General features: G+C 39.1%; 1 protein-coding gene across 1 annotated transcript in view; it reads right to left on the reverse strand.

Annotated features, from left to right (window-relative positions):
* Positions 1 to 1687: 1687 nt before the first annotated feature.
* Positions 1688 to 22969, reverse strand: part of LOC108896346 (septin-7) — a 30905-nt gene continuing 9623 nt past the window's right edge. Inside the window, 12 exon segments of the mRNA XM_051078798.1 lie at positions 1688 to 2623; positions 4070 to 4215; positions 4315 to 4450; positions 7619 to 7744; positions 8108 to 8159; positions 10052 to 10148; positions 10835 to 10927; positions 12987 to 13104; positions 15903 to 16037; positions 16130 to 16230; positions 22008 to 22053; positions 22055 to 22112. Of these exon segments, the coding sequence (XP_050934755.1) occupies positions 2587 to 2623; positions 4070 to 4215; positions 4315 to 4450; positions 7619 to 7744; positions 8108 to 8159; positions 10052 to 10148; positions 10835 to 10927; positions 12987 to 13104; positions 15903 to 16037; positions 16130 to 16230; positions 22008 to 22053; positions 22055 to 22112 (1145 nt within the window). The 3' untranslated portion in view covers positions 1688 to 2586.

Genomic DNA, 22969 nt, shown 5'->3' on the forward strand with positions numbered 1-22969 from the left:
GATCTGAAGCACACCAGCAAGTCCTCTGAATGGCTCAAAAACAAAATGAAGGTTTTGGAGTGACCTAGTCAAAGTCCAGACTTTGAGAAGAGCGGGCCAAAATTCCTCCTCAAGTGAAAGATCATTGCCAGTTATTGGAAACGCCTGATTGCAGCTGTTGCCGCCAAGGGTGGTACAACCAGTTATTAGGTTTAGGGACAATGACTTTTTCATATAGAGCCAGGCTGGTTTGGATAGCTTTTTTACCTTAACAAATGACACCATCATTTAAAAACTGCATTTTGTATTTACTCAGGATATCTGATATTATATTATCTGATATTAAAATTTGTTTCACGCGTCTCCGCGTCCGCACACAGGAGCGGAAGAACCGCAGAGGAGACGAGTTGACAACTCGCCGTTAAGAGTAAGAAAAGCTGCTTTGGTCTGACTTTCGGGCGTTTAGGATCGACATCTGTCCATCTATTATTTACAGAGACAACGCTTGTCTGGCCCTTTCTTGCACTTCATGTGGCGGGGGGTCAGCCTGTCTCCTCTGCAGCTCTTCCGCTCTTGCGTGCGGACGCATACACGGAGGCGCACATGAAACAGGAAGCGGGGAGAGAAACGGGAACGTAAATGATCTTTTAATCTTTACATTTTTTTTCTTTGTCGTTCTTGGGAGGGCGGGGTCCCATTGATCGGGCCGCGCTGCTAAGACAATGGCAGGGGAAACACTGGGCTGAATCGCAAACGCGAGTGAAACGCTCGCACTGTCGAGCCGCGTGACTAAGGTGCACGGTGCTGCTGATAAAGCCTCTAATCTGACCTGTTAAGGCAGACTGACAGTATGTAGAACATTAACAGAGGCTGAGAGGCACATGGTGAGTCCTCTGTGCAGCACAGTTAGGGTGTTAAGTACATCAAGACAAAAACAGGCGAGTCATGATTAAAGTTTACAGAGACACTGACTAGGCTGATCGAAGGCATGGGCAGTCCTTGAATCTGTCAGCAGGAGGCAGAGTAGTACAGTCACATGTTTAAAGAAACTATCTCTGTAAGGCCTCGATGCCTTCAGAACTCTTCACTTTGAACCACAGAACTGCCTTCAGTTGATTGTGATATGCAGAAGAACATTTTTGTAGTTTTCGGTCTTTTGCTTTGTTGTATTTTCTGATCTTTGATTGCTTCGAGGAAACTTTTAGTGTGTCTTAACAACCTCCTCCCCACATGATATGGCTACAGTACAGAATACAGACACCCCACTGCAAATACTTTTGGTCTGATTTTCTTGGTGCTGTATCCTATTCCATACTTTTATGCATATACATCTATGTATACTAACAGGGACACAGCTGTTGTTTGGTTTCAATAAGGGGGAATCTTAATGCTAGAGCATTCAATAATATTTTAGACATTAGTGTGCTTCAGAGCTTGTGGCAGCAGTTTGGGGAAGGCTCTCTGCTGTTTTTCCAGTTCTTATGTTCTGATGTTTGATCTCATGAATACTCCTGTGGCTCAATGTGAGCAAATCCCTGTAACCGAGTAGAAGGCCTGAAACCAGGGGAGTGGAGGCTGTTATAGTAACACCTTAATGACCAAGGTTTTGGAATGAGATTTGCCATGCAGTATTGTGAACATTTTTGCATATATATTTTGAATCATACAGTGTAAAATTTTTATCTCTTCATACCACACCAAGACCACCTCTTTTTTTCCCCATCATAATTTTATTATGTGGCTTTGTACAATAAAAATGACAAGATATCACAAAATACAGATGCAGTACACAAATAGTGCCAAATGTGATATTAAAAAAAGCCAGCTTGGTACAGTTACTGAGTTGACACCTGTTTGACTGAGGAATCTCAGCTTCAGCTTTCCCATCCACCATTATCTAACAAAGACTTTCCACAACCTGTCCCCGGAAAGAACTGTTTCTGTTAGAAAACATTTTTATATAGAACCTGCACAAGAAGTTCAGATCAATTCATGTAGAAGCACCTAATGAGCAGTTTCTTTAGTTTGGTACATTCAATACGAGTGAAGTGATGAATACATGTTTTCTAGGAGCAGGGCTAAGAAAACAACTGCACACTAAGTAAGAAAATGTTACACATGATTGAAGTTAAACACTGCAGTTTCATGGTTATAAGATTTACATTATAGGAGAGGAAATTAAATGTGATACCTAAATATATATTTCATATGTTGTATAATATGTGTGTGCAGGAATGGTTTACCTCTTTGTTTTTTGGCATTAAAAGGATACGACAGAACAGTGAACAACTATCCATTCCCAAGGTGGAAGAGGAAAACAATGACCTATCTATTTGTACTTTTATGTGAATATACTTGTTTATGTGAGCAGTGACCAGAAAACAGGACAGGGATAATAACAGTTCTTTAAGAAGGAACAAGAGAGATGAGAGCAATTGGTTACATTCAGAGCCCAATAATACAACACTACCCTGGCTTTTACTCAATTTTTACACAGTAATATGGTCAAACTGCAACTGATGTAGTAGATTGACAGATTCTGACAATCAAGACTGGCACGCTGGCAAACAAAATACACTGTAACATTGGGTAGGTCCTCCAGAGTTATTAAAATATCTTCTTCTTTTTGTTCTTTTCCAAGGTCCTGAAAAAACAAGTGAAGAGAAGAGCATGCAAGCATTTCATTTAATTCCTCACATCTTGGATCTGTCTAGGTGTTCAGTTAATAATTAGAATTTACTGGTTACCTAATCTGATTCTGACATAATCACTTACTCAGTGGATATACAAGTCCCTTATTTATAAACCAAAACAGGCTTTAGATGATTAATATTCTGCTCTGCTGTTATAAACTGTTAAATCTTTTCATCTATGATTCATCTACAGCAGGCAGGGGAGGAAAAACTATGCTGCTTTTGAATGATACCCATAACATTTATGCAATGTCTGGAAAAGAATGTCTGAAATTTTCTTTATTGACATGCAGCGGCCTCTAATCCGAGGCCTGTACATTCAGTTTTATCATTCTGCCCTTAGGTTCGTCATCAGTGATAACTGCACTATACACTTGCTTGGCCTTTCCTGTTATAACCACTGGTACATATTAAGCTGAAGAGCCCTTGTTAGTAATTTGACATCCTATATCTCATCCTTGCATCTCTGACCCTCTAGTTTATACTGAACCCACTTCAGTGCGCTGCTCAGTCAATGTCACTCCAGGAGACACCAAGCCTAGCATCGGTGAAAGGCTATGAAAGAGCTCCATAGTGGAGGATGTGTAATGGACATATGTTGACACTGTTGACACTAGTAAGGACACTTTAAATTACACCCAGACCCATTAACTGGATATGAAACAGACACTATAGGCGTGTTCTCTAACTGCAGACCAGCTATTAGCATGTCAAGGAGATGTATGATCAGCTCAGAGGTCAAATGGCCAGAAGGTCATTCATTCATTCATTATCTATACCGCTTATCCCGTAAGGGTCGCAGCTTACACTGGGTGACAGGTGGGGTACACCCTGGATAGATCAGCAGTCTATCACAGGGCTAACATATAGAGACAAACAGCCACACAATCACATTCACACCTATGGACAATTTAGAGTCACCAATTAACTTGCATGTCTTTGGACTGTGGGAGAAACCAGGTACATGTAAACTCCACACAGAAAAGTCCCGGGTGAACCAGGGCTTGAATCCGGAACCTGAACCAGAAAGTAATTTTCTGGAGGAAACCAGACATGACGCTTAGAATTGAGGCTAAACAGTTCAAACGCTTCAACAGTTTTTATCAGACCAGAGAATCTTGTTTCTTACAGTCTGAAAGTCCTTTGGGGGCTTTATTGTAAACTTTCAGCGAGGAATGGTGGGCGAGGTTGCTACAACCATGAGACCAGTACTATGGGAAGAGGTTCCTTTTTATCAGTGGAATCTAGCCTCTAAGTAGCTACCTATTGTGATTGAGTCTTGCTTTGGTGCTCACACAAGTTTAAATTGCTAAATCAGTCTACAGTTGTATTAACCTCTTCTCTTTAACTCTATAAACCATAATTGATCATGATGTGCTTTGCTCTGGTGTGTTCACCTGGAGGCATCCAGCTTCTGCTGCTCCAGAATCCTCTGCTGGGCCTCCCAGCTGACCTTCTCCTCCTCATGTTGGCGACGTTTCTCTTCCAGTTCTTTGTGCTGGGCCTCTAGGTTCTTTTTCATTTGCTCATGGCGCCTCTGGAGCTGCAGGGACATGGGGGTACAGAATGTGCAAAGGAATGCAAACTAAAAATATTAATGATACTACTAATATTTCTTCATAAAGCAGCCTCATTAGTTTACCTCAGCTTCAGAGTCTTTGAGCTTTTGGAGCTTCTCTTTGACCTTCATCTCAAATACTTGTTCCATTTCTTGTTCCATCTTCTTCATCTTGGCCACGTGCTCCCGTCGCTCCTCCTCCATCTGAGCTAGAGGACTCCTGAGGACACAAACCATGTTCATACAGACAGCTCACAGTGAAGGGTATGTGGATGACCACACATCTGTGACACCCATGACCAATGTTCCCTCTAAGCTGTGCACCTGTGCAATCGCACACTGCTCCCACTTTCTCTGTGCACAGCAAAACTATGTAGCGCATAAAATTACAGTGTGCGACAGTGTGCACGTCTGATGTTGCTCACAGTGGTCCAAGGAATTCTCAGGGAGTTTGTGTGTATGCTCAGACACATGAAAAATTAGGGGGAACATAGCCCATGACAGACATTTCCTGTCAGTGTTAAGCAGAGATGCACCCCCTTCCCAGTTTTGAAAGTCTTTTTGACTATAGAGTGATGGAAAGGAGAAGAGAACCAGGGAAGAAGGAAAGACCCAGCTTGCTTGCCTTCCCTGGAAGCCTTCAATAATAGACAGCTTCCAGCGGAGATTGTAGCTGGAAGGTGACAGGGACTTGTCAGGAAAACAGATGTTATGAGAGAGTGAATCCTAATTCTAATTCTAGCCATGCTCTGTCACAATAATGACAATAATAAAACACTTCCACACTTGTCCTGCTGAAAAACAGCACACACATGCACATACACACACACATGCACGCACGCAAGCACACACACACACACACACACACGCACACACCTTTTCTGCCACCATATTGGGGATCTTTAGCCCTTGGGCAACAGTTACTGATATAATCTTGTATCATCTTATAAATGCACAACTTGTCTGACATGTCATAAGAGAAAAGTACCTGCATTTTTTACATTGTTATTATCACTATATTAACCTGTTGACAAGTTAAATGGCAAAATGAGTTCACATTAACCATGTACTGATGAGGGCTAACAACTGCTCAGTTTACAGTTTGACAACTACACTAGTAGTATGACTCTAGGGATGCCAATATCAACTGGTCTACAAAGTAGGGGGTCAACCGGTATGGTTTTCTCAGGGCCGATCTGGATACTAATTAGTAGTAAGACTGATACTTGGAACCGATATACACTCGCAGTAAAAAGGAAGATATTTGAACTAAAATATTAAACTAAAATGTTTGCATGCATAGGAACTTTTCAACTTTTCAACATTATCCTAAAACAAAAAGTGCAGCAGCATTTCTTGCAAAGTTAACTGAAAATATTAATAAATAAATAAACAAAATATCTCCATCCATCATATGCATCAGTCAGGAAGTCAGTCGACGACTCGTCAAAGAGCACTACAGGACTTGATGACAATGGACAGTGCGAGTCTGCTGAGCTGCATGCTCGTTGCAGAAATGTGTACAGCTAAAGCGGAAACTACTGGACTTACGGCGAGTTAAAACGGGTGTCAGCACCCCTGCAGGAGAGACGCGGTGTGGCAGGATTTCATAACTGACCTATAAACAAGACGCCAACTCCGTCTCTACTCTACACATTTTGTAGCGGCAGCTATGAGAGACTTCACTGAACACCTGCTCACTCGGAACAGACTGTGATAGTGCTAAATACTTAACTGTATATCACTTCAACAAAGTGTATTCTTCAGGCATTTTCAGTGTAACTGGGAGACTGGGCATGCCTGTCATCATAGAAATACATCATAAGATTGAATGTTTTTTGCAACTTCAGCGACATCTGCTGCGTTACTGCAGCGTAGTTACAGCTCGGCTCGCTCACCACAGCTGCTGCGGTCTGCTGAAGACCACAGAGTGGTGAGTATAGACAGATGGCTCTGTCAGAGCCAAAGTAACACACTTGTAAATTAATTTATTTTATCAGCTATCAGATAAAAAAAAATACCAATGTTAAAATGCTAAATACAGGATCCGATAACCGGCCCGGACGATAATCGGTCGCTTCCTACCACAAAGCATGGCATTTCCATCAGCCTCAGTTTAGATATAATTAACAAATGTTAGCATTCTAAAAAGTGAAACGATAGGAGTGTAAGAGTGAACACAGCAAATATTAAAGCTGCTGTGAATCATTATGTCAACATGACATTTGTGTTTTGTTTGTTTTTGCAGTTTGTTATTAAGTGAATTAAATTATATAAGCAGTAATAGTGGATTAACTGGGAGTAATGGTGGCTTTGCTGCCATGTTGCAACCAGTCTGTACCTTTAGCCAAGTGGGAGACATTGTAGTTGCCAGAGCTGCAGGATATTTCCAAGCTGAAATGTGTTGATGCAAATAGTTTTTTTCCAGTACACTGCTCATAATTGAAGATTTTTTAACATAATGACATGAACATGGCAAAAATACAACCTGACAGAGCCACTAGTGTGACTGTAGGCTCCTTTTTTAAAACCAAGTTGGAAGATTAATTAGCTATGAGTTATGTAGTTGTAGTTATGAAATGCTTAGCCATTAATTGCACAGTAGCTGCACAGTACATTTTTTTGACAGTGGATAATTAGAAATGTGCAGTGAAACAGCAAAGCAAGTAGCCAAGCCAGCTGACTGCCAATAGGCTTTAGAGAATGACACTGATTAGATATATTACACAGAGGCCATGCAGAAGCTTATAAACTATGACATTTTGTATTGTATGAGTGTCTCTTGTGTGAAATCATGTAATTTATGAACAGACACTAAATCTAAATAAATTGTTAAATAGTATAAATTTCAAAGTGTTGCAGGTAAAAAAAAAAAAGGTAGGGAAAATGGAATGGTCAGAGAGAGTAGCAAAAATACACACTCTTTGCAGAGGTTATGAAGAAATGAAATAGCACTTACATGCCGTCAGCCGTCTCAGGTCTAAAAACAAACAAATGCACAGACACTTAGCATGCTGCAATAAACTATGCATTAGCTTGTGAGGGTGTGGTGGTGTACTGATGACTGTAGCCGATGGATTAGGTTAGATTTAAGATTAGACACAACCATTACTGATGGCCAGTTAGTGTGGGTTGAGTGCCAGCATGTTTGGGCCAGGAATGGGTTAGAAGGTTTGAGCTGTTTTAGTGACAGCTGGCCAGTTTTAATCTGTGGGTCACTTGCTGCAAACTTTGACCTCTGAACTGCAGTTCATCCACAGTTATACAGTGAATGAAGTGCTGGTAGGGTCCCTCTGATAACAACATTATGTCATCTGTTCATGCTACAAATATGCATTTCAGAAACATCAACACAACAGTACTGTGTATACTGAGCTGATGAACTCACGTAGTGAGCTGTCCCTTGTTCTTGTTGTTGTCCACATTGTTGTAGGTGACTGCAGCTAGTTTCTTGCTGCGGTAGTTTTCATAGTGAACATTGTTTGTCACATCCTTCAGGTCCTGCATGTGGGTCCTGGAAAAAAAAAGAATAAACAAGAGCAACAGGAAATAACCACATTTACTCTCACTTGAGTGAGTGAAATCAATACTTATGCTTGAACTTTAGTACATTTACTTTTATTGTACATTTTCAATGACATTTTTAACTAGGAGACAAATCTGTCCAGTCATTGTATGGAAAACCAGTGAGCTTTAGTGGCATTTTCACAACTGCTGCACAATTGTACACGTTATTCACCAAACATTTTCTTACAATATTAAAATCTTTAAAAAAAATACAATAAAATACAAAATACAATAAAAATAAAGATCTAAAACTGTCATATTAAATGACTCTTGATAGTTTCATTAGCATTTATTATGTATTTTTGCTCACCTAATGAGCATGTTCCGGAGTATTGTAAAATCACAGTGCTCTCCATTTTCCACTGTAGGAAGACACAAACAGAGCAAAGTTAAGATATAATTTTAGTATGGAATGACTTTAACATTGTCACACACAACCATAGTGCTAATCATTGACCCCTGTATGGATTATGAGTTTAGCAAGAAAAACAGACGACACAGTAAATTACGTTTAACAATGCAGCTAACAATTTCATCATATCGACACACTAACTAAAGAAAACTTTGAGTTTAAAACTCAGTTTTTGTTTATAAGCTCTCTGAAGTTTGAAAATTTAAAATCTGAACAAACAGGTAACGAGGTCACAAACATAAGCAGTCATATGATGATGAGAAAAACTTTTAGCCACATTATCTAAACCACTTTATTTGAAGGTAAAACGTAAAATAAGAGTGCCCACTACACTGTGAATAACCTCTCACTGCACAGGAAAACTGTGTGCTCACATCTATTGTAAGCATGGGAGACAGTTTGAATAATAAGTTTGACTGACCTGGGCATTTGTTTACCTGTATGATCATCTGGCTGCTTGTCTTTCAAAACCAATAAAACCAACAGCCAGAGCAACAAAAATTAAACCCAAATGCAAAATAACAGAGGGTGGTGCATCATAGTGAGAAAAAAACATTTAAGATATGGCAGTATACTTAAAAGGTTAAACATGCATGGCACATGTGTCTTTTGCTCTGTTAGGACAAATCAAAGTATGGAGCCCCAACACTGACAAAAGGAATTATTATTTAACTCCCTGGGTTATTTGGTGGTATTTTTGACCAGTCTGATAACACACTCCAAAGAGAAATCCTTTTTTACCCTTCTTTCTTTTCCTCCAATCCTTTGATAAAATAAATTCGTTTAAGAACGTTACTCTTCTGTGGGTGATTGTAGTAACAGATACCCCCAGGTAGAATCATTTGCTGCTTTTTCTATTCTCCAGTCCTCTGAGGTTTCTGGGCCATCTCTCTCTCTCCCACTGCCTCTCTATATTTATGCTGACATGGATCCAAAAACATTTTTGGTATTGCAAAGCTCACTGCCCAAGGACGTCAAACACTGGCAGCAAACCAGTTTCGTAGTAGCACTTCTACAAGTCAGCCACCAGGCTGTGCTGTACTGAAGAGGAAACAACAGAATCTACAAGATCTGGAATGTTACCCTCACTGTCTCCAACTTCTTTGTTACAGTATAAACCTCCACCACAGTCACCCAGTGTCCTCACCATTCATCCACCCTGTGGAATAATCTTATGATCTTCTTGTATTCAGTTTTGTTAGAATTCAGTGCCTCTCAGAAAAACATATGTTGTGTATCATTGAGGCCTACCACATGCTCCTCATAAATCATGTGCAAAGCTGTTTTGTTGGATTATTATAAAAATTGTATACTACTATAACACTGTAATGTTTACACTGATCAGTGAAATAGCATGGAATCAGGGAAAGTCATATGATGTATCTTCAGAAAATATTCACACCACTTAACTTTTTGCTGATTTTTCAATTTCCCATCAATTTATACTGAATAATCCAGACTAACAAAGTGAGAACCTGTTGTATTTTTTTGTATTGTATATGTATTTTTTCTTATTTACAAGTGGTTAGACAGAAGCCACAATGACAGCCACCCACCTGAAATATGCTAAATGACATTTAGAGGACTCTGAGAGGATGAGGAAAAAGATTCTTTGGTCCCTCTTTGGGCAGAACTCCAAACACTGTGTCTGGTGACCACCACCACCTGGATAATACCATCTCTTGCACAGTGGAGGCAGCATCATGCTGTTTCTCATGCTAACCCTAACCCTACTCAGGGAAGGATGATTTACAGAATCTGCTCCAGAGTTTCAGTCACCTTTCAGCACAACAGATCTGAAGCACAGAGAATAATCCTCTGAGTTGACCTTCAATCTCTCACCTTCTGCTACACCCCATGGGTACTGCCTCCCGCGCACATGTTTCCCATTGACCTCGATGATGGTGTTACTGCCGACTACAGCCAGAGGTAAACGATCCTGCAGAGAGAAGGAAGGGGATACAACTGTTGCATAGCTCACACCTAACAGCTAAAGATGCACTGTGGGCTGCAGCTGAGTGCTAACATATACAGTATGTCTATCATGGACAACCCCTCCCACCCACTGCATGAGAGACCTGAGTAACTCCTTCAGTAACAGACTGCTGCATCCATGGTGCAAGAAGGAGCACTACCACAGATCATTGATCCCAACAGCCATCAGACTGTACAACACCAGACTGACCCAACAATAAACCTGCACTCTGGACTCCACTTCCTGGTCACTTTATTTGCACATATTTTCATCTACCTCAATGATTATCACCATTTTCCTATATTACAAACTGCACATTTCTGTTTATTTTTTGGCTGAGACTTTTAATGCTGATTGCTGCACTTTAATTTTTTTACCTTTCTGTGCCTTTCTTATATTTTTATCTTTTCTTTTTCTATTTTTGTCACTCTTGTCTCTTGCTGCTGTAACATGTACATTTCCCACAAGTGGGATAAATACATACTGTAAATCAAAAGACACTGTAGATGTGAACTTTTAAAGATTCTGACTCTGAATAAAGTACTAAACTGAATCAATATTTGTATATACAACTGTCAAGTGTCAAGTGAAACAAAAAATTTAAACTGTTTATTTTAAGTTTGATGGTGAAATGTGTTGGAAGAACAGACCTTGATTTTCCTAACCATCCTCATCTCCTCCTCGTCATCTGTCTCTGGGAAATCGTAGATTTTGATTTTGTGCTCCTGGATTTCTTTCATGATCTGTGCACAGCAGAAAGGACAAAGAGAGAGGCAGGGGAAAAAAATATTGCTGGGAGGTACTGTATGGTAGAGAGCTGTATGTGGAACAGCTCCATAAACATCAATAGATGCACTGGAGGGTAGCTGACACATACAGGGGAGGAACCCACATATTTATTCAGTGCCCACACAAACAAACATTCCAACACTGTAATAGGATGACGTGAACAGGCAACACAACACACTGTATTGATGTAGTACCTGTGCATCAGTACAACACTGTGACAAAGCAAACAGCACAAACATTAATATCAGTCCAAAACTGCTGACATTTCCTGAATTCCATTTATCAGGTTTATAAATAATTAATAATAATAATAATAATAAACAAATAATTAACAAGTTACTATTTATTAATTATTTAAATAAATAATGGTCACAAACACAAAGTTGGGCATTTCTTATTTTCCCATGTTTTTTAAATGTTAAATGTAGTTTCAGTTAATGTTACGTGTGTAGTGTTAAATTCAGTTGAATTTCGCTTTCACTGTCATGCACAGATCATTTTCTCCTCACTACAGCAGGACTACTGAAGCCACACTACTCCATCTGAGCCCACAACATTCAAGCCAAGTCAGTTTGGATCATATTACTGGAGTCAAACTATTTGATCTGTGGGATTAAAGGTTAACCAGAAGAAAATAGTGTTTATACAGTACCTAGCTAGCTCCTAAATCAAACATGCTAAATCTAAGCTCATTGAAACATTATTTCTATGACAATTTAAGAGGCTAGCTATCATGCTGCTAGCTCAACTGTGATGCTGTTTCTTCTACCTTCTGCCAGTTTTCTGTTCATAGGCTGTAGGTTAGAGTTTGATTTAGTAGCTGACTGATGAAAGTTCATCTGTTCATCTAGTCTGTTTTTTTTTTTTTTTTTTCATTTATCCAGCATCAGCTGCGGAATATTTTTAAAGCCCAATAACATATTTGCAAAATTCCTCAGCTGGAAAGTTCACAAAAATTTACTGGAAATTTTCCTTCCCTTTACAACCCTACTTCAAACTGACAGTGAAAGGCTCAGATTGTTATTGTAAGTGTCTGACAACATTATAGGCAGGATTCCTACAGATAGAGCTTTTTATTAAAGAGTAAGATCCTTCTTGTTTCATCAGACATTGTTGTTATATCAACACCAGCCTCCATTGAGTAGAACACAGGAGCTGCTGCAATACCACTGCCTTGACTGGTTAGTTTGTTTGTGTTATTGTGTGGTACATTTATTTCAGTAAAGGATCCCATCACTGAAATAATGAATTTATCCTATTGACAAGTATTGTCTAAAACCGGATTTAGCTCATTCCTCTGTGCCATAGAGCTCCATTACGGTCAAAAAAAAAAGAAAAAAGAAAAAAAAACACCAGTGAGCTACACTGTTATGAAAAATATGGGCACTGCAGTTTATATGGGGCCAGGACAGTGGCAGTAACATTTTGACAGTGAAAACAAAATTTTAACTAAAAAAGGAAACATTGGCATTGAAATACTTGTATTGGAAAAAGTTGCAAGTTTTTTTTGAAACAGTTTAACATTTTAATATTTTTTTGCAGTACGATGTGTTTGTCAATGTCATGTTTTTCTTCATATCAATCTTTTCTCAGTGACAGCTTTTTTAACGATCAGGTTTTGGGCAGACAATACACAATACTTGCTGTTAGGACAAGCTCATTGTTGGTTTGGTCTTTGCATTGGATTTACAGACAGTAAGACAAATACAGGTAATCACTGACCTTATCCTCTAATCACATCATCGTGTGAGAAAGTGCTCTCAGGCTTTTGGAGCCCACTGTGTATCATGAATATTTTACCCACAAACATTACAGGAAACCAAATGATGACTGAAAGGACAAAGACTCATTTTTAAGACCTGCTGATGAACTCAGAAATTTTAGATTTCCTTACAACAAAGAAACACAATAGTGCGTTGTGATATTCACTAAAAGGAAACCTATCACTGAATAATCTAGCTACATAAACAGAGTATTAACAATAACACTGAAAAAATTGCATTTGACACACACCTGTTTCTTGAACTGTTGACATTCCTCAGGGGTCATTGTGTCCGCTTTGGCGATTAGGGGGATGACGTTGACTTTTTCATGTAACCGTTTCATGAATTCAATATCGAGGGGTTTCAGTCTGGGGACAAACGTAGAGGAAAGACAGTTTAAAGGTCAGAGTGTCAGTGAATGGCTCTGATGTAAAAAATGGAAGAAAAACTGATCATTGTGGTCTCTAGCTACCCAGTTCTCCTCAACATATCTTTAATAACTTAGCGGGACATAAGTTTGAGTTTTCATTTTTAGATTAACACCACTTATGTTTTTTATTATTTATTATCTTTATATTCATTATCTGGGAGCTTAAATGCTGTCTGTCTCGAATGAAGATTTCTAATCATGCTGTTTTTTGTAATATGATTTTTTTTGGTATGAGCATTGTTTCAAGAGGTTAATTGGAAAAAGTGTATTCAATCTCTGAGCTGTGTATGTGGTCAGATAACATATTTTGGCCTTAATTAAAAAAGAGAGTTAAAGGTTGTTCTTGGCTGTTTCCACATTCATGATTATTATTATTATTTAATCTTAACGTGTAATCAACCGGTGAGCTGTGAACAAATGTCTGCGTTGGGAAGGTAAAGTCCACTCAGCACTACTCTACTCAGTTACACTTACTGGCTAATTTTCTCCTTATTTATATCACATCCATATTGCACATCAGTAAACAGAAATAATGGCACATAGTTTTTGTTTCATTCTTGTAGTTAGTTATTTAGTAGGTATGATACATTAGTTTCTACTTGTAACATGTACATTTAGTTCACTTCTATAGAGTGAAACATCTGATAGCTAGCTCTTTTATACTGTATATGGTATATGTTTGTATTCAATTTGGTGGGTGAGTTAAGTTTTGTTCAGACAGTTTGGTCTGTTCAGTTCTGCAGTTGCACAAAATGGAAACTGGAGCAGTATGGAGCTAGAACAGTGACATTACAATTTTGACACTGAAAATAACATTTGGAATTGAAAACAAAACCAGAACTGAGAACGAAAACATTGGCACTGAAATATTTTCATTGGAAAAAAGTTGTATTCACTGAAACAAGTTTCACTGAAAAATAAGACACAGACATCAAAATATTTCAATCTTACAATACTGATACTTTATCATTTATAATGGTGTTTTTCAATGACAATCTGCAGATTTTTTCATCATGTCTGTCTACTTTCAGTGACTTCTGTTATGGTAGTATTTATTGATGAAGGGGAGGCCGTAAGAGGAGGGGCACTCCTTGCCCTTCCCCTCTATGCTAAAACAGGGACAGAAAGTTGAAACTGAAAACCACTGACATTGAAAAAAATACTGACACTGTAGAAAGAAAAAACTGTCACTGAAAGTAGACAGACGTGATGAAAAAAATCAGCAGATTGTCATTGAACAACACATCATAATAATACATAATAAAGTTGGATAACAATATTGTAGGATTGTAATTTTTTTTATGTCTGTGTCTTATTTTTCAGTGAAACTTTTTTTCAGTGCCAATACAACTTTTTCCGATACAAATATTTCAATGCTAATGTTTTCTTTTTCAGTTCTGGTTTTGCTTTTCAATGCCAAATTTTATTTTCAGTGTCAAAATTTTAATGTCACTGTTCTAGCTCCATAGAGCAGCACATATGACACATGACACAAATGAAGACAGTGTGACAAACAATTATGGACTGTGGAGTTGGTAACCGGTGGTGGTTAGAGTGTAAGACCATTGGCCAACTGCCTGTTTTGGATTAATCATTCATAAATACTTCACTGGTATGACAATGACTCTTTACTGCCAAAAACAAATAACCAGGGTGATTCAAAGACTTGTAAGGACTGCCTTTATGATCAGAGACTAGGTGCCCAGTAACTTCTTCCAAATGAACAAAGGCAGGTCTCAAATTATTATCAGATCTCAAGATCTTATCTACCATTGTATCCAAAAAAAAACATTAACAAGTTGGCTGAATATATTGAACACACTGCCAAACATCTTGGTTTCATATTTGATTATGGTTTAAGCTTTTAAAAGAAAATCAAGCTGTCAGCTCAACTTTCCTCCAACAACATCCAAAACACTGTGTTTCCTCTTGCTTTGGCATTTGACCCTGCATAACTCTGTGTGTCCCAGTATGTGTATATCTGTGCTTCTTGTTCTTCAACTGCTTTGAAAGCTGAACAATACTTTGGTCAACTTCTGCTGTTTTTATATTCTTTGTAAGTAAAGGGACTGGACAGGGCTCTGTAGGCTGGTAATTAAAAGGGCTGTAAATCACAAGTTTCATCACGATATTATATTGATTCAGTGGACAACGCCAGTCATCGATTTGAGACTATATCATCTGCTGATTTAACAGCATGTATGATGTCTGGTTGATGTTTTCATTTTGGATCAATGCTATGCAATTGTTGATCGTTGAATCGATGTATCCATGTAGATCGATGTATTATTACACCCCTAGTAATTGATGAGTTTATTAATGTCAGGACCTTCATTTACTGACTACACTGGTCAACCAGCAGACTACTTATTGGCAACCATCTTTTTGCTTAAAGCAAAACATAAGTTCTTTTCGTGTTTTGGATGGTTGGTAGAACAAAATACAAAGATTCTCAGTTTGCTTCTGGGGTATTGTGATGAAGTAAATGATTAATTGATCAATAAAAGATATTTTGTGCATTTTTGTTTATTCTAAACCAAACACTTACAAGGCCTCTATTCTAAGTCAGGTATATACTATCTGATGCTATGAGTATGTGAAGGAAGCCTTAACATACATCATACATTATTATATTCTAATAAAGTGGTAGGTTTATGAAATTCCTGATTTAAAATACACTTTAAAAATTGCATGACCTTTCAGAACTCCATGGTAAGTAGAATCTGTAGTACCTACCCATGTCCAGACGGGGCAATGAAGTACAGGCAGCAATGCACTCTGTTGTCTGGCATCTGCCGCCTGTTGACCCGTGACTCTGCATTGAGGTAATCCTCAAACTTACTGTCGATGTAATCAATGACTGGCTGCCAGCTGAGAAATACATAATTCACATCAATTTCATGTACAGTGTTACAGTAAGTGTGCGTAACTTACATTAACCAGTGACAGACGGCTGAGCTCACCAGTTACTGTTGTCAACAGCGTCACCAAAGCCAGGGGTGTCAACGATAGTGAGCAACAGCTGGACTCCACCTTCCTTTACCAGAACCTTCGACTGTTCCACCTGCAAAGACAAGGAATGTTGACAGAAATCGGTCAGGAAACTTGGAAATAATTACTGTTTCCAAGCCTGTGGCTCAAAGTTCCCATACTGTGTTTGACAATGAAGCTATATATGCATTGCACACACATTTATACATTTATGTGTAATAAATTTGGCCCTGGTTTCTAGTGTAACACCAAGACAAAGATGGTTTATGTGCACGTGAGTTGAGTATCTCACAGGGTGTGGGACACTGAAGTTCCAGTGTGGGGAGTCTTTCAGGAGGAATATTCTTTTTGAAGTAAAAACTATTCAAGGTACATGTTTTTGTTGATTAACAGTTAACATAATCAATAACTATTAAGTTGTTGAAGATGTTTTGAAATAATATCAAACTGAAACAAAATGTCATGAAATATCAAACGCCTTTCCTAAGGAAGCATAAGCACTGACCCACACTGACTACTTCTTTACAAGCTTTGTCTACTTGTGGAAAATACACTGACAGACCAGAACTAAAACAGCTTTACAAACCAATTCATCACAGCCAGCCAAACTATTTTACTGCCACATCAGAAAAGTCAGACTGGCTGGGCTCTGATCAGCATGGGGTTGAAGCAGAACTTGTGATCAGCAGATGAACTTTGATTTAATCAGCAGATGTGAAGCAGACCATGTCTGCCATTTGCTCATATGAGACATCTGGAGATTTCACAGACTGAGTGAGATTAAACCAGGTCTACACAGCAGTTATCAGACAAACACTACAAGTCCACTTACATTCTGAGTCAAATCAGGGACTTCCTGGCTGATGTATTGAATTTCGAGATTTAGGGGGCAGCCCTCGTAGTCACAAAGCCAGATCAACATTTGTATAAAAGTGGGAGCTGGCACAGCGGGACAGACGCAGGCCTACGTAGAGTCTGCTTTGTTACACGTCTCTCATTCTGCGATTCTGGCATAATGTCACATTATGTCACATTAGCGGCCACATTATGCCACCTTTGTGTGGTTCTGTGAAAACATACAAAGACCGTCTTCTTAACGCCAAATACGGTGCGTAAAGGGGGCAGTCAAAAGGATATTATGGTAATGGGAATGACAAAATCTGTGATGGCTTACAATTTTCTTGTGTATAGTCTTGTGTATACTTGTATTGCCTACCCTTAGGAGCAAGTGTCTGATGTAAAAAGCAAGTCATGTCTCTGCATTGGCAAGATAAAACTGAGCTCAGTGCACATGGCAGTTTGCTGGCTAGTCACCAAGTTCCTGTCCTTGTGTGCTCTCCAGCCCTAACCAAGCCTTTTTAACCTGGAACAACATCTGCTCTGGTCTATCATCTTCAACACTTAACACCCACTCTGTCAACCTGCCTGGTCATCTTCCACTGCTTTTTCAAAATGAACATGATTCCATTACACACAGCATTCCTCTGGGTTTCATCACAGTCACATGACTAGGGAAAAAAGTGTCCATGATTATTTGAAATCTAATAGTCCTGTGGCTCCTGAACAGGCAAAAATGTTATGTGTCTTTGTCCTTGCAAGAAACACATATTCACATACAGTACAATTAATTTCAAGCATTCATTTCAGCATACAAGAATACATTTTCCCCTGGGATTGAAAACCTTGAGGAATCCTCAGACATTCGGTCTTCTAGGACCCTTTAAGAACAGCTGAGGAGCTGCAACAAGCAGGTTAATAAACTGGAAGGAGGCAGTAGATCGAGGGCAAATAGAGTACCTCAGTGTGTTGCCAGGGATTAGAAGAGATTTAGAGCAAAGTAGTAGATCACAAGGAACTGGTGTAGGGAATACACCTGCAGCTGATCTATTGTACTAACCCAAACTTACCACTTCCCTACTAAAGGCAGAGGACAGGAAAGCCTGTTGGAACGCTCTCACACCAACAGTATCATCTTTCCCTCTTCAAAAGGAAGTTCATGTAAAACTATGCAGCTGTGAGCTCTATTTGAAAGAACTGCCAAACCTGTATCTCCTGCGCCATCATTGCAAATGACCTCAAAGACTCAAGACACAAGGCATATACCACATGCCTCAGACATACAGTATCACTCCTGGCAGCAACTTTATTCTTGGCACAGTTGCACTGCAACTTTGATGCCAGATTTAATGTGGAGAGCTGTTGTCAAAGGCATCTCTGACCCACACTCAAAGATATTTCAGAGATATTTCTTTGTTGAAAGTTTAACTAATCAAAGAAGATCAGGGTTTGATCCCAGCTCCTCCAGTGTGCCAAAGTACTTGAGAAAAATATGGCATACCATCAGTGTGTGAATGTGTGCATATGTGTTAAGAGCACTCTAAAGACCCTTTTAGGGCTGATGTCACGATTATGTCGCAACACAAGGCTGATCACCTTAGAGTAGTAGGCCACATAACCAACAAAAATGTTATCATGCTGTGTCACTTGGTGTCTGAATCAAAGGAGTAATGGGTCTGAGTCACTTTCAGTCACACAGACATACATGCAACCAGACAGACAGCAGAGCAGCTAGCTGCCAGAGTCAGCTTCCCTGTCAGCAGCTGAAGAGCCACCGTCACCAGACTGTGCGCGTTTAAAAAAATGCTGATTTTGGTCTGACTTTAAGGCGACATCTGTCCTATCTATGATTTTGCAGACACTTGTCACTTGTAGGAGCTTTTAGTGCACTTAACATAACTCCACTCTGTGTGTGTGCACACAGAGGGGCTAAGACACACACAAAATATTTAGTGTTCTTAATTTTTTCTAAAATGTCATTTCTGGTGGGTTGTGGGGTCGCTGGGGGGCACTGTCTAAACTAAACCTACCCAGATATCAAACCTCACTAAGGGAGTCACCCCTGTGTGTGATTTACAGTCAATGCGGTCTTGTCCAGATGGCAGTGTGGGCTGGTCCTTTGTCTTACACTCGTGTCCAAAAAGAGACTTTACCGTTTTACTCTTCCAGGCACTGCAATTGAGTTTGTTGACTTGAGGAAGAACAGAGGAGAGGGAAACTGGTCACTTTTTCCCTTCCAAAAAAAAACAAACAAAAAAACAAAACAAACAAACAAACAAAAAAATACAATTCACTATTGTCTTGCAGTAAAAATGTGAAAAATATAAAACCAGTTGTTCTTAAAATCTACTCAAGTGACAAAGCTAAGTTGATCTTACTCTACTGTTGCCAAATGGCGTCTGAAAAGAAAAGGAAGGAAACCTCCTTCAGGAGTGCAGTGATGAAGACCTCTTAGTGAGCTGTGGGCAGACACAGAGAGGCCGGTTTAAGTCTGTCTACCAGTTTTATTGGTTGGATAGTGTCATCTGGTGACAGGCCACTCACAGCCAGTGGTTGAAATATTGTGCCTATATAGGCAGGTTTTGCACTTTGGTGTGAAAATGCAAGGGTTCTGGGAAAATGAGTTCAGTATAGATTTTTTTGTTCCTCCACTGCTGAAGTCTTTCTCTCAGATTCAGGCTGATCTCTGTAGTCCAGAGATTCCAACAGCCGGGACAGGCAGTCACCAAACATGGACACACATATGGTAATCCACCACTCATTGTATTTTATGTTACTTCTGTACGACAAGAAACATCCCTCTGCAAGTACATCCCTCTTTTCTTCATTTACAGAGAAACAATAATACATTTGCTAAATATCGGAAGTTACAACAACAGGTTCCTCTCTAAACCTGACAAGGAGATTCAGGACAATGTTGTTGAATTAAACACCACTTACATGGTACACATACTTACTTCCTTCTTCTAACATATGGTTATGCAAGATTCCTTGTATGAACTCCACAAAGTCATCTTTCACAGTCTCCTTTCAAAATGACACTGCAGGGATATATACCCACTGAGCATGGTTGGTTTGATTATTTCTGAAACTACTGTTGTGGGATTTTCACGCACGTTACTCAGAATACGTTTGCTCAGAATGGTGAGAAAAGCAAAAAACATCAGTTTAACCACTCTTTTTAATAGGGTGAAAATCTTCTCAGGATGTACGACACGTCCAACATAGAGTTGGGCAAACAGAAGACCACGTCAGGTTCCACTCCTATCAGCCAAGAACACATCTCAGTTTTTTAGAGCTCATCATTTGTTATAGATATTCTTGGCGTTTTCATTCCAGTTTCATTTCTGCAGTAAAGATGTCAGGAGACACTAAGAACTCAGTTTCACTTGTCACTTCAGTGGCAGCAGAACATGTCAACAGCAGCACTCAGAAAGTTCTGCAGGTTAAACTGAACCAATGTGAGACAACAGTTTTATGCTGGCCAACTCTGAAAAAGTCACTACAGAAAGACTTGAAGGTTACAGGTTGGTTACAGGAAGGTTACAAACAGCCCATAACGGGCGGCACAGTGGTTCAGTGGTTAGCACCACTGCCTCACAGCAAGAAAGTTCCCCGGTTTGCTTGGGGCTTTTCTAAGTGGAGTTTACATGTTCTCCCTGTTCCTGTGTGGGTTCTATCCAAGTACTCTGGCTTCCTCCCACAGTCCAAACACATGCAGGTTGACTGGTGACTCTAAATTGCCCATGGGTGTGAATGTGAGTTGTTGTTTGTGTCTATATGTGTTGGCCCTGTGATGGACTAGTGATCTGTCCAGGGTGTACCCGCCATTCACCCCGTGTAAACTGGGATTGGCTTGCAGCACTATAAAACTGTAGTAAACTGTAGTTCAAATAGAATTAAGTTTTCCATTCATTTGATTCAGCTACACAAAAATAGTTATGATGTGATGTGTTTAAGTGTAATAATGGTAGGGAAAACCCTGAAATATGTATCAATCCAAGTTAATATTAGGAGCAAGTATCCTTGCTTATTGTTTAATAAAAGTTAAAAAATGAAAAACTCAGCTGATCTGCTTCATCAGGACTGTGTGGATGTGGTTTAATCCTATTTAATTGACAGCTGACAATGCCTCAATTGTACAACTGAGCCCGGCTCCTTCAAACCAGTGAAGAGCATTGACAACAACACTAATACAAAAATCTCCCTCATAAAATACCAAAACTGTTTTGGGGCCCTTAAAATCACAAAATGTTTTAAAATGTAATTGACCACATCTTGCTTTGTGAGCATGTTTACATCTAAATGGGTTGTAAATGGTTAATGCTATAGGTCATTTATTTTTCACTGTAAAAGGATTAGCTGTAGGACAATCAAAGTTTTATCCACATTTGAAGATCATTATACCATAAACAAAATAACAGGAATACCTCAGTCCTGTTTTTAGGGTAGATTATGTGTAAAATCCTCAAGACTATAAATTAACCTTTATTTACTTGTGTAATGTTGTAGATTTTATTTGTCTTGCTTTCAAAAACAAGTTAATGTAGGGAAGTGTGACAACTGTAGAACCAACAACAATCTAATTACATTGCAGAATTTGAAATTTCAACACATTTTGCCTTTGACACACAAATTATGTCTTTTTTAAAGCAGATGAACTGGTTTCACTCCCTAACATAAAAACATGGGTGGCAACAACAAGGAGGAGCAGCCTCAAAAACAAGATCTCGCAAAGCAACTATTCAGTAGATAACTGAACTGTCAAAAGAAAAAAAGGCTGGGACACAGCTGTAGTTTAGCAGCCTCAGGCTCTGACACTTGGCCAGTGTCAGGGTGAATTTAATTCATTCATATTTCATTCATACTCATATTCCAATTAACAAAGAAACCTCTGGCTCTTAGTAGTTGAGTCAAACAAACAAAAGGGTAAATACAAAATCAATATAGAAAAGTGTCAGTGGGTGAAATCACTGGTTTGACATGTGAGCTTCTCCTGAAGAAAAAAAATTACTGTACAGTTTTTTTAATTCTGTGCGAAGGACCTGGTATTCAGGGAGTACAGGTCTGTCAGAAAGAGTGAGTTGATCAGTGTTGATTTCCCCAGCCCAGATTCACCTGAAAGACAAAGACAGAGCCACCGTGAGGCAGCGAACTCAAGAGCATTTCATGCTGTACTGGTTTTTTAATCCTCTTTTTCATGCCTGATGTCCAGATGTTTATCAGCTTCATCACTAATGTGCCTTTTGCTGTTTGACATTCTTAACATTTTTGAGATTCAGAACTTTTTTCAGCACAGGAAATGGGTTCCTTTGGCCTTTTTTGTTACAGACAAGTTCTATTCTCCCAAACTCTGTTCCTGTCTGCATTTCAGCAATCTAATCAGAGGATCATGGGAAGGGAGGAGAGGAGACAGAAGATTTTAGACCACCACAGTCATCATGAAGCCTCACATAACGAAGGAGGAAAAACAGAAATCAAAAGCACAGACCTAACTCTTAATCTGCACGTCCAGTCTTGATTATAACTTACACTTGGACAGTTTGACATATTGTTCACTGGGGTAAAAAGATCTATAACATGTTTTTGCTGATGGCTCATTTATTGCCTTGAAAGACGTTGTTGTTTTTTAACCAGGGTCTTGTTTTCTTATTCCTTACTCTTATCAGTTACAATAACATTTTTCTCATCAGCTACACTGCAAAGATTCCTAAGACAGGGACACTGCTAAACACAACTGTACAACAGTGTTTTTAGGGAAACCAAGAGTTTAACTTTTTTTATATAACATCTATATATAAAGGTAAGACTGAGTATCAAATATGACAAACTGTATGTGTGAAGTATGGAAAACTGTCAAATACCAAAAGTCAGGCATCAAATGTCTGCCCAGATACATAATTGTGTTTAACATGTTACAGGTTACTTTTTTCAATGTAAAACAGGCTTTTAAAAAAGTTTATATGTTTGCTTGA

Source organism: Lates calcarifer, linkage group LG3 (genome assembly GCF_001640805.2).
Source record: "Lates calcarifer isolate ASB-BC8 linkage group LG3, TLL_Latcal_v3, whole genome shotgun sequence".
In the NCBI taxonomy this organism is placed as follows: Eukaryota; Metazoa; Chordata; class Actinopteri; family Centropomidae; genus Lates; species Lates calcarifer.